At 31.4% G+C, this 13,974-nt stretch overlaps 1 protein-coding gene across 1 annotated transcript; it reads left to right on the forward strand.

Moving 5' to 3' along the window:
• The first annotated feature begins 7,352 nt into the window (after nt 1–7,352).
• Nucleotides 7,353–9,286, forward strand: LOC120198116 (protein ECERIFERUM 26-like). The gene is made up of 3 exons (XM_039199496.1): nt 7,353–7,778; nt 8,313–8,594; nt 9,275–9,286. The coding sequence occupies exons 1-3, from the start codon at nt 7,353–7,355 to the stop codon at nt 9,284–9,286; spliced, it is 720 nt and encodes a 239-aa protein (XP_039055427.1).
• Nucleotides 9,287–13,974: the final 4,688 nt, after the last annotated feature.

A 13,974-nucleotide genomic window follows, 5' to 3' on the forward strand; every position in this document is an offset into this window, starting at 1 on the left:
TAAACGAACAGAAACGAACGAACATAAACAAACACAATAAACAAACATAAATGAAAATAGATTTTTTTTTCTTTCCTAACAATTTTAGGATTATATTTTATTTAAGAGAAAATAACTTCAGTGACCAAAAATGCTTTATAATATACGATTTTAACCAATTTTTTTTGGATTTGTCAAAATGACCAACTAAATCGCAATGTGATCGATAATTCGCAACGCGATCTCCGGTATCGTAAATCAGTTTCCAGATTCGCAACGCGAACTTCGACTATCGCATTGCGATTTACATATTCACATTGCGATAGTCCAAGTTCGCGTTGCGATAGTCGAAGTTCGCGTTGCGATAGTTGATGTTCGCGTTGCGAATCTGGAAACTGATTTGCGATACCGGAGATCGCGTTGCGAATTATCGATCGCATTACGATTTAGTTGGTCATTTTGGCAAATACAAAAAAATTAGTTAAAATCGTATATTATAAGGCATTTTTGGTCACTGAGATTATTTTCTATTTATTTAATTGTTTTGGGCTTTGTTTATTTGTATTTAAAATTAATTGATTTTAAAAATATTTATGGGTATCATATTAAAATTTATTAGGCTTTAATATTTTAAATAGGTATAGAGAGATTGGGCTAAACATAAACGAACGAACATATTATCGAACGTTCACGAACGTAAATGAATGAACGAGTCTTATATTCGTGTTCGTCCATTTAATTAAACGAACACAAAATCTTGTTCATGTTCGTTCGTTTAATAGATAAACGAATATAAACAAACTTCCCACCGAACGGTTCGCTGTTTGATTCACTTACAGCCCTGGTTATAACTGAAAATATTTTTTGTTCTTGTAGTATATTTTCCTCATTTTTAAAGTTGGATTTGATATCTTTTTAATTGACAATTATTTTAGTTAAGGTAAATTATAGAGTAATCTTTTATGTTTTCGGTCCGTCTGTAGTTTACCCTTTAGTTATTTTGTTTTATTCCTCTTGATTTAGACCCTCGATTGATTCTCTCATATTAATAGATATAACAATCATTTCAGATGAATAACATTAAATTATGATAAAATTATTTATTAATGTGTCATTATTATTACATGTTTTTTTGTTATTGGTACTTATCTTTCAGTGTTGATAATAATGATTATTCACGTTAATATTTTTTCACTATCTACTATAAAATTTAAGTTTGAAATTTAAAAAGGTAAATAGAAACCTCAAGTAAAAGAATAATATATCATCAAAATAAATAATATTCCTACTAAACATGTCCTGGCATTAGGGTTTTAGTTAGGGAAAACTATGGTGAAAGTCCTTAACAAATTATTTACTAAAGAGGTCAATTCAAATTAAACTATTTAATATTAAATAGATCAATTTAATTTATGCATTAGTAAAAAGAATGAAGTAATATGCATACTCTATTCAATAGTAGCTTGTACTTTAAATAATTCATGAATAAATTATCCGTTCGACTCACCCATGATTGAACCCTGGATGAACTATTTTCTAATTCACGCCAGCTTGGCCTAAATTCTATTTAATAATTGAATTTTTATTTAAATTAAATTATAAAATATATAAATATTAATATTAAAAATATATATTAAATGAATAACGAATGCGTACCTTCGAATTAAATAATCAGGTAAAAACGAATTTCAACTAAAATAAATAAATTGTAGTGCAATCCAACACAACTCATCAACGATCCTAGTAATAATTTCTTTGCATCTATATTCATATATGGCCCAAGCCACATTAAAGAGAGGGATATCAATTGATAGTTCATTTTTTTTTATAAATTTCATATAAAAAAATATTAAAAATAAAATTAATATAATTTTAAAAATATTGATATCACTTTGTTGCAATCGTCTTTTGGGTGGGTCCGGAATTGGGATTCGACTTGAAATAGTGGGTTAGAGTCGTCACTGATCATTTTACAAAACATTTAGGTGGACTGGACTCCATCTTATCTGATATGCGTTTTACCATAAATGTGTTGGGTTTGGGTGTCAGTTACAGTCAATGAAGTATTAGCACCCTTGTACTGCCCTTTCGGTACCAATTAATTCGTCGGTTGTCTGAATAGCGAAAATTAAAATTTAAAAAATTCAATTCTAATTAATTACTTTTGATCGATTGAAAGTATCCCTAAAGAGTCAAAAATGTTAGATAATAAATAATGAATAAATATTAAATAAATGAAAGGAAAAATAATAAAGAAAAAATAAGAGAAAAAAATTAAAAATATTAAAAAAATAAAAAGGAAAAAATTAAAAAAAAGTAAAAAATTAAAAAATGAAATGAAAAAAAATGTTAAATTTTAAAAGTAATAAAATGAAAAATAAGAAGCAAAAAATAAATAAATAAAAACATACTAAATTAAAAAATGCTAAAATTAAAATGAAAATGAATAACTAAAAAATTAAAGGGTCGAATTGAAATAAATTGAAATTGATGGATTAAATTGGTACTAAAAAATGAGTTGCAAGAGAAAAATAAAGAGTTAGGAGGTCAATTTGCAAAATATAAAAAAATGTAAACATGGATTAAATTGATTAAATTGAAAATTTAGAGACAAAATTGAAACATGTGACCAATATGAATTACACATCAAAAGTTGGAAAAGGGTGGAAAAGATTTAACTATCCTTTAATTACACAAATATTCTCCGTATATAAATGTGTCAAAATACCCCATTTCATTTCATTTCCAACTTTTCCCCTAAACTTCATATTCCCCAACCGAGAGATGCTCTCAACCCATCCCAACCAACCACGATAGCCAACCACCGCCTGGTGGCCTCCCCGCCATGCCGACCGCCGCGGGGAGCTTTTATAGCCTGAAATCCGACCGTTGTTGCTCTGAGATGGGTGGGCTCTCCACCCGATTCTTTCGTTGGCCGTTCGACCGAGTGATGTTCGTGTAGATGGTTACACCGACCATGCGAAAATCTGGTCAGTTTACGAAATGTGCTGGCACGTGATCGCCATGCGCTCTCCCATGCGGCGCAATGCTTAATGTTGAAACCCTACTTTGGAATTTGGGCTGGGTCAGGCCCACCTAATCGGGTATGCTGGGTTAGGCTTACCCTATTGTGTTTCCTACGGGGCCTTTGCTGGACTTTGAACTGGACTTGAAAATAAATCAAAAAATAAAAAAATAAAAAATAGTAATAATAATAATAATAATAATAAATATATTTACAAATATTTTAAAACTATATATTATATATATATATATATTTTAAAAAAGTTTTCAAAACTATATATTATATAGTTTTCAAAATGTTTTAAAAACAATATTATATATATATATATATTCAAAATATTTTTAAAAACCATATATTTTCAAAATGTTTTTAAAAACCATATATTATATAAGTTTTCAAAATGTTTTTAAAAACCATGTATTATATAAGTTTTCAAAAACTATGTATTATATATATGTTTTTAAAATATTTTCAAAAACTATATATTATATATATTTTCAAAATGTTTTCAAAAACTATATATTATATATTTTCAAAAATAGTTTTCAAAACTATAATATATATATTTTCAAAAATCATTTTCAAAACCATATAATATATATATTTCAAAAATCATTTGTAAACTATAATATATATATATATAATAAAATAAAATTAAAAAAACCCGGCCGAAAATGAGTATCTACACACTTTAAATAAATATTATATTCTAATATTATGATCTATTTTTTTTAAAAAAATATACTCTTATACGACCATGATGATAGTGAGACATTTCTCTCTTGCTCTGGTCTATGGTCGATAAGTTGCTCGAACTTCGAATTCATACTTTATTTTACTAAAAATACAAAATCTTGGTCTACGAAATCAGAAATCAGGTTCGGAGTCAGTTACGTATAGGAAATGATTAGCATCACACAACGCCCAAAATTGGTACCTAGTCGATTACCATATATTTTAAAATTCAAATTTTGAGTTCACAATTTTATTTAATTTAAAAATCGCTATGTATGCAAAGTTTGAAAATAATGACGACCAACCCAAAGCAAAAGCGAAAGCTTCGTTATTAACAACAATAAATTAACATTGTCTTAATAATTTTAAAATCATGATGTAAGATTTTAAAAAAGATGTTGATTTACTTCGAGAATCGATAGCGGTCACCCCGGACAAAAGCGAGAGATACACTACTAACTCCCTAATAAATGAACATTGCGTTATTTTTTAAAACAAATGCAATCAAGCAATCAATTACTGAACCTAATTATACTAAATTAATTAAAATTTCTCTCTAGCTTAAAGTGTCGAATTACGAAATTTAAAGAACCTAGGGATTAAACCTAAAAAACTGTAGGATCTAATATTAACCATTATCATTTTTTAATAAATTATTGAATCGAATAGTCAAAATAGAACTTCGAGCATAAGTGAGGACTAAGTAAAAATTCTTCTAGATTAAAGAACTAAGTTTGAAATTGAACCTGAAATGGAGGCTTTAATTATTAACCTAATTAATTTTAACCAATTATTTGATTCAAATAGATAAAATGGAACATCGAGCAAAAGCGATGACCAAATTAAAGATTCTCTAAATTTAAGGACTAGTGTGAAATTAAGCCTAAAATGGAGGCTATAATTATTAACCTAATTAATTTTAACCAATTATTTGATTAGAATAATTAAAATGCAGCCTCGAGCAAAGGCGAGTACCAAATTAAGAATTCCCTAAATTTTAGGACTAGATATGAAATTAAACCTAAAGTGAATGCTCTAATATTAGTCATAATTAATTTTAATCAATTATCCGATTCAAATAATTAAAGTGGAACCCGAGCAAAAGAGATAATCAAATTAAGAATTCACCTAAATTTAAGGACCAAATTTGAAATTATGCCTAAAAGGATATAATATTAATCCTAATTAATTTTAATCAATTATGATTTGAATCTAAAATAAAGGTTTTAGGGAATAAATCAAAAGGAATATAAATTGAAAAACTACATTTAAAGATATGTTAATCTAAACTTGGACCAAAATGTTAAAATTATAAATCTAAGGGTTTAATATAAATTCCTAGATAGACTAACAAGGACTAAATTAAATAAAATGGAAATGACAAGCAAAATTAAAAGGAAATTAAATTTTCATACAATGGCTAAATTGAAATAATTATGAAATGTATAATCAAAATCAGAGAAATAAATGTAGTGACCAAATTGAAATAAACAGAATATAAAATCCAAATAGAAAGAAATTAAAGCTGTAAATTAAAGGATTAAAATGCAAATATTGCTAATTTAAGATAAAAAAAAATTAAAATGGTACAAATTAAATAACAAAATTTAATTGAATCCAATAAAAATATGAATTAGTGGTTAATATTTAAATTGTCACTTGAACCACAAATAACGCAAATCATACCCAAGACGGGTCATCTCGAGGTCGTAGAATGGTTCAAATATATTTTATACAAATTAGATGTTAGGAGTTAGAAAATCAACAGGTTAACGGTTAAAAAAATAGAATTGTACCCTGACCATGAATAAAACGAATCATATCCTAAGGTGGATCATCGCGAGGTTGTATTAGTATTTAATGTTCATATTTTAATATCAAGGACTAGAATGCAATAAAATAAAATTAAAACAATAGCTAAATCTCAATTAATCAGTGACTGAAGTGCATAAATTGAAATTATCGCATCAAATTCATAAATAAATAAAGAAAACATAACTAATTAGTGACTGAAATGAAATAATGTAAAAGATCAATAACTAAATTCATATGCCAGAAATATGTAAACGATGACTAAATCGAAATAAAATGAAATATAGTGACCAAATCAGAATAAATGAACAAATGAGATCCTAGGTGACTAGAAAGTGAAAAAATGGCTAATCAAGAGGGACTTAGGGGTGGTTTACCCAAAAACTAAGCTATATATACATAATTTTTGCCATGTTTGGCTAAAATCTAAATCTAGCCACAAAAAGTTCCTCATCCTTATTTTTTTTTTATAGCAAAAACAGCTCTCTCCCTCTCCTTTGAAGCTCGACCGTGAGCTTCACAAATGACAAACCCTCCGACGATCGCCGCCAAACCAGTCGAACCGACCCCTAATCGAAGCCAAACAAAAAACCTAAGCCCCCCTTTTAATCTATTTCGACCAAGAACCAAAGCCCCTCCTTAAAACCGGCCATCGTATTCGAATTCGAGTACTTAAATTAAATTAATAATATATTAATTTTAAATTAAATTATTAATATTATTAATATTTATATATTTTTAAAATGTAATATAAAACTTTTATTAACCTAATATTTAAGTTCGAATTTGAGTTTGAGCTTAAACCGAGCTTAATTTTAGTTTCAATCGAGTAAGGCCTGAGAATGTTTCGAGCTTGAGTTTTTCTTAAACTCGAGTCGAACTTAGATTAAAATTTTTAAGCTTATGAGATTTCGACTTGAGCCAAACTTCAATTTTTTATTTTATATTTGAGCCAAATTTAACAATTTTAAACTCACAAGTTTTTAATACTAGTAATATTTAATAATTTTAAACTGGACTCGTTTACAGCTCTACCTTAACCGTCTGGTTCCAACTTTGATCCCTGTTACATCAAACCGATGAAGATTTAATGCGACGTCGAAATGGCCAATATTTTCATCCAACTATCAATGAAAATGACCCACTTTAATGTTTACGTGTAACTCACCCCATCGGCCTTGATTTAAGGAATATAAATCTGCCCTTATTTTTACCCCTATCCAAATTGCTTTAAATCTTGTTTGGTTTAATATATTAAAAGTTTGATGATTTTCCTTATTTTTCTTATATTAAGTTATAATCTATATTTTGAAATTTATTTAAATTTTAATTGTATAATTAATAAAGGATAATAATAATAAATAAAAGAAAAAAATTAACGTAATATTGTATTAAATATTGTAAGTGTCATCAAATAAAAGAAAATTAACGTACATAAAAGACATTATATTTAAAATGTTATTATCAATTAATTTTATTTTTTATCTTTTATTTATTATTATTGCCCTTTATTATTTATAAAATGAAAATTTAAATAAATTTCAAAATATAGATAAACAAAAGAAGGAAAAATATCAAACTTCTAATATTAAACCAAATAAGGTTTAAAGCAATTTATTAAAGTAAATGCGTGTCCAAAAAGTGAGTAGGAGGCAGGGATGAGGGCACAGAGGGGAATAGATTTATATTCTGATTCAAGAACCAATTTATAAGCACCCCAAAATAACCCATTTCCAAAATCAAATTTCCAAACGTTATAACAATTTTTTAAGTCCCATCTCCCGGTTTTCAAACACAAACCATGGTTCCCCACCAATATCTTGTCTACAACATCAAGCTGTCGTCGGTCGGACCAGGTCGAGTCACCGGTTCGGACGTGGTTCATGACCTGACCGGCCTTGACTTAGCCATGAAACTCCACCACCTCAAAGCCGTGTACTTGTTCACCAGCCATGCGGCGGAAGGGCTGAACGTGAAGAGCATAAAAGAAGCCATGTTTTACTGGTGCAACGATTACTTCATGACCTGTGGGAGGATCAGGAGATCGGAGCCGTCGGGTCGACCGTACATAAAGTGCAACGATTGCGGCATAAGGTTCGTGGAAGGTGTTTGCGATAAAACTATGGATGAATGGCTTGAAATGGAGGACGATTCAAGGTGGAATTCGCTTGTTTATCATCGAGCCATCGGCCCTGAATTAACGTTTTCTCCTTTAGTTTACTTCCAGGTACTATGATCTTCTCTCCTTCAATAAATCTATTTCTAATTTTAGGCTTGAAAAGTATTATATCATGATGCATGGTGGCTGGTCATTCGTATATTCTACTTATTTTTATGTATTTTTACATAACATCATATATATCTACATATATATACTTTTTTTAAAAATAACTAGTAATTTAAATTTTTATAAATTTTATATACTCGCTTTTATGTTGCTGTTACTTCATTCTCATGTTGGATTATTTTTTAGTGTCAGTTTTTTTTTACAATATAAAAGTCCGCTAAATTTTTAGGGAGTGTCTTGTTATAGGTAGAATGATAAAGAATTAATTAATATATATATATATATATATATTTATAATTAATAATGTGGGATAATTATAAAATTAGTACATGATCAGAATTTTTTTAGTCATTAATATAATATATATATACAACTATTAAAACATAAACCTTCTAGAGAGAATAATAATCCGACCACTCAATGAGTTAAAATATAATCAAATATAGTTTAATTATATTTGCAATTTTTAAACAGGTCACTTGGTTCAAATGTGGAGGAATTTCCCTAGGGATAAGTTGGGCTCATCTCCTGGGAGATGCATTTTCACTCTCAAATTTCATCAACAACTGGGGCCAATGCATGGCTACGCTCGAAGCGAATGGGTTCCCAACCGTCGCGCCAAGGTCCTTAACCGGGGTTCCAAAACCCGAACCACTTTCAGCAAAACAAGCGAACCAAGTTGGAGACCTCTGGGTGATTGCCAATAACTGCAAATCTGACCATTCACACCCTACAAATCTGACACGCATCAGAAAGGTGCGCATCCTGCGGCGCGCCTTAGGTTTAATTACATACCTATCCCGACCGTTCACACCCCTCCCTCCCTATAAATACCTCAATCTTCAATCACTTTCATCGCACCAAATCCTCTCAACTTCTCTCAATCTCTCTCAAATATTATATTCTCTGTTTAAGATATATTTTATTATATTTAATATTTTGTATTTAATTTATTTAAGTATTTAAATTATTTAACATTGTATTTAATTAATTTTTTTGCAGATATAAAATGGAAGGCGGTCTGCTTCGCTTGGATGCAAATCATATATCTCGGCATTTTGCTGATACGGTAACATTTTAACGTTTTAATTTATTTTAAATTATTAGTAATAATTTATTTATTTATTTAATACATGATTATTAGTTTAAAAATTAATTTTTGGAATTATTTTTATTTTAGGAGAGATACCGTATATTAGATCCTTTTATTAGGAATCTTAAGTTAGTGATACCTGGCCGTGTCATGCCGTATTTAGTAGAGGCTGGATTCGGTCACATAGGTAGATATGAGGGTCACTGTAAGATAGAACCAGACCTTATTGCTGCCTTAGTGGAGCGATGGAGGCCGGAGACCCACATATTCAATCTTCCGTACGGAGATGTGATATCGGGGATGACGCACAGTTCATGGATTGCTTTGTGCTGGGACTATCTAGGACGTGTCCTGAAAAGTTTTAACGATGGTCGGATACCGTTAAATTGATTAGATGCCAATTTTCGGGAGTTGAACAAGTACACCTCTGATGATGAAGTTAAAATGTATGCACGAGCATTCATACTGCAGCTGATAGGAGGGTTGTTGATGCCAGACAAATCGCGTAACCAAGTTCACTTTATGTGGTTGTGACATCTTGGCGACTTTCATCTGGCCGGACCACTCAGTTGGGGCTCGACAGTTTTTGTAACACCCTTAACTCATACCCGACCCGGATACGAGTCCAGGATGTCACATTAACTAAACAAAACAATACTAAAAAAACCGATAAAACATTTGAACTTATATTATTAAAATACAATAATATACATATGTTAATACAAGTTTATCAAAATAATCAGAGCATACACCACTTGACACTTTGATTACATGTCAACATTCATTTACATAACAAAAGGACCTACTGCTCAAGTTCCCTCTGATCTGGTAGTTGCAGGAGTAATGTTGTCCAACTGCTTAACCTTGATCGTCTACTATTTCGGATCCTACGTGTGAAACACTCACACGCTAAGTCATCGACTTAGTGAGGCAATATAATAATAATGATAACAAAGAAATGTAATGGAAATGCCATAATTAAATGGAATGAGATGAAAATCAAATGCTTAACCATGCAGTTTATATCACCATGTTCTTTACCTGTCAGCATAATATATTGACATTCCTGAATTCATATTAATAAGATTATTGGCCCATGATACCATACTGAGAACCTAAGGTATGTGAGTGTTGTGAGGTTGTGCACTATGCTGTCACCACAGCTCGTATAAACGCACCGAAGTGCCACGTAGAATTGCACCGTAGTGCCATATAAGATTGTCCCTAAGGACCACATAGATAATTCCTTAAGAATCATATACATATGCCAATGATCAAGTATGTGTCTTAAAAGACCTCACACATGTTCCACAGAATACATATATGTCCCGAAGGACCGCGTAGACCTTCTACTCTTGGCCTGCCAACTATACCTATAGTTCTCATCTACATAACATGGGCTTCCACCATTTCCATAATTTATATTGTATAGACATATAATTTCTATATCTTTATCACATAAACATATCATGTTCCATCACCTTATCACATAACTTATATAACATTTCCTGCATATTCATGTCACTTAATGTATATAATATGAATTCATATCATGTATCATAATATGAAATGCGATCATGTATCAAAATATTGAATCTAGACTTATCACAAGTCTAGAACTGAATAAAATACATATTCATGCTATGCATATGCACTCACCTATATTTCCTTGTTTTTTCCTCGATCGATCTTACGAGGCAATTGTTCTGGAACTTGTTTAGGCTCGGTATCTACAGAGTAATTCATTGATGCTAATCAGTATACTAATGAATGAATTCTAACTATCATTTTTTGGGCTAAAAGAAAATCTATTTTCATCTTTTAATGAAGATATGCATCGATTCACCACACCATGCATCGATGCATAAATCCTATTCGATGTTTATATTTAAGGGGGTGCATCGATGCACTCCTTATGCATCGATGCATCGATGACATTCGATGTTTGTATTTAAACAATTTCTAGGATTTATCCTTGATGCATCGGTGCACATTGAATGTGCATCGATGCACATAGCCCAAAAATGTCATTTTAAGCACGAAAATCTCTTTATAATCTTCTCTACACTTTATATTTCACCTCCTTTTATATCCCTAACTTGCATACTCTTATTTAAACTAATTATTATTCATTCCATACTTCTAAAACTTAGAAATCCAATCTTCTATATGGAATCTAAGAATCTCACTCAAATTCTAACATGTTCAAATTTTAATTCTAACACTTCATGCTTCTTAATTAGTTTGATGACAAGTCAAATCCCACTTATAATTCTTATTATGAACTCTATTACAAGATTTCACTTTTCTACTTCCCTTCTTTAATCCTTCATATACTCCTCATCTTATTGTTTTAAGATAATCTAAGCTTTCCTTAAGCTTAGTTATCATCCAATGATCAATAAGCAACCTTAAATTCATCAAGAATTTGATTAACAAGAAAACTCACCTTTAGCTTGGTCTCACGGGGAAGAAGAAAGAAGAAGAAGAAGAAGAAGAAGAGAAATCTGGAAACTTTTGCCTTCTCTTCTAACTTCCATGTGGTTTATTAAATAACCTTAAGTAATATTTAATTATTTCTCTTACTAAAAGACTCATTTGCCCTCTTAATTTCCATTCTTTACTTATCCATCCTATATAAAACATTCCCATTAAATCTTTCAACTATTCCATTTATCTACTTTGGTAACTAAATTTTTAAAATTTCACAATTTGATCACTAACCCGATATGGAGGATGTTACAGTTTTGGCTTTCCTATATAGGGAGATGTGTCGCGCGATTGACTACAGAAAAAAATGCTATCGACGGATGTCTCCTGCTGCTGCAGTATTGGCCGTGATATCGATTGCCCTTTTTATGTCCTGTTGTCAAGAACTCATTCGTATTTCCACTACTATTGAGGTAATTATAAAGCTAATTTCGTATATTAATCATTTTATACAGTGTATAATAATTTCTTTCCTTGAATAGGTGGTCTACTGATAGGAAAAATCATCATGAGCTACCTGATGATTTAGAAAAAATGAGGGTGCTAATTGATCAGAAGGCTGGCACACATGTATGCCTTTTAATGTTTAAAAATCAATTTTAGATTATAGTTGTATAATTAGATTATTATTTTGATAAAAACTATATATATTTGTTTTAGTTTGAATGAGTGTCATATTCTAATGATGATGTGAGGATGGTGATCCCACTTGAGTTGAGGGGCCCATTAGATGTTTGGATGGCGATGGTCCCTTTGATATGTTATGCGATCGTCGAGTGGCACTCCACTGATCGTGTGCTTCGACAATTTGGTTGTTTTCAACCAATTCCGAAAGCACCTTGCAATATGGACGAGTTGAATAGCACAACTGATGATTTAGAAAAAATGAGCGTGCTAATCGATCAGAAGGTTGGCACACAGGTATGCCTTTTAATGTTTAAAAATCGATTTTAGATTATAGTTGTATAATTAGATTATTATTTTGATAAAAATTATATATATTTGTTTTAGTTTGAATAGGTGTCATATTCTAATGATGATGTGAGGATGTTGATCCAACCTGAGTTTTGGGGCCCATTAGATGTTTGGATGGCGATGGTCCCTTTGATTTGTTATGCGATCGTCTAGTGGCACTCCACTGATCGCGTGCTCTGATAATTTGGTTGTTTTCAACCAATTCCGAAAGTACCTCGTAATATGGACGAGTTACATAGTACAGATAGACGCGGCAAGACCGATACAAATTGGCTGGTGAGGCATCACAAGTGGGTCGTGCTGTGGGAGGATCGACATCGGCACCTTCCCTTAGAGAGCCCATTTTTACTGACCTCTTGATAGTTGCTGACGGTTGCTGACGGTTGCTGACGGTTATTACGAGTGGTTCAACAGTAACGGGAACTGTTTCTGCTTTCCGAGGATGCACGAGGGCGGACTTTTCAACGACGTCGACAGAGACGTTCACCGACACAACTCCATCGTCCCCTGACTCGTAGACGGAGAGCAAGTGCTTCCGGTTCATCCTCAGCTACACCAGTAGGACCTTCACAGCAGTCACCGTCTACAGTGACTTACCTTCCGTAGCCATATGTAATGTCGCCATCGCTGTTCCTTTACCCGATGCCGCCACCGTCACCTGGTTTTATGCCGCCACCGCCACAGAGTTTTATGACCCCTCCTAGAGGATATTATGGGTCTATGTTTGCAGATCCTACTTGGGGTTCATATACTGGATATTTGACGGGTGCAGCCTCATCACATATGTGTTATGGGTGTCTACAGTGCCCACATCTTTTGTCTTATCTAGATGAATTTGACTATGACATTAAAATCATTACACATTACTTTCGTCAGGCTGTCAACTTGATCAACTTGTTCAACCATCCCATAGTGGGAGCTTAATGACTGACCCCAAGCAGCACGCACTTGAACAAAATTTGCATACATCTCAATATCGGCGTCTGAATAATTACTTTGAGAGTCAACCATCACTTCAACATCATCATTATTCGAAACTTTGAACGCTGTATAAGTTAATACAACAATGATGTTGGAAATCTGTACTGCAACGACGACATTCTTCTATTACTTCCAACATGAACATTCCTAGAAATCTTCGTTATCAGCTCCTCAAGAGTTATGTTTCTCTTGAATGATATTTTAACACGCTCATTTGATACGAAAACAACGCCGGTTTCATCTTCTCGAATTTCACCATCATAATAAACAATAGCTGAAAGTCGCGTCATTCTTTGAGTTTAAAAGTACGACAATATTATATATGCAAAAAACAACTGAAACAAACCTGATTAAATAAATAATATATTAACGAAAATATAACATAATAGAATTTTTACATATAAACGTATAATATTTTTTCAAATAATCATAATAAACAATAAGTATAATAAAAAAATTTATAACAAAATTACCTTATAACGAAAAATCGCACGAACTTCTGAATCAAATATGAGAAGATTGCTGGAATTATTGACTCGTTGACGGAATTGTTGTATTAATTTATAAGTTGGGAGGGGGAGATGTGAGGAGATGTGA

This window comes from Hibiscus syriacus, unplaced genomic scaffold (assembly GCF_006381635.1).
Source record: "Hibiscus syriacus cultivar Baekdansim isolate YM2019G1 unplaced genomic scaffold, ASM638163v2 tig00117056_pilon, whole genome shotgun sequence".
Lineage (NCBI taxonomy): Eukaryota > Viridiplantae > Streptophyta > Magnoliopsida > Malvales > Malvaceae > Hibiscus > Hibiscus syriacus.

Coding starts and splice junctions, on each gene's coding strand:
- LOC120198116 (XM_039199496.1), top strand. CDS start 7,353: ATGGTTCCCCACCAATATCTTGTCTACAACATCAAGCTGTCGTCGGTC. Junction 7,779..8,312: donor CTCCTTTAGTTTACTTCCAG/GTACTATGATCT, acceptor ATTTTTAAACAG/GTCACTTGGTTCAAATGTGG.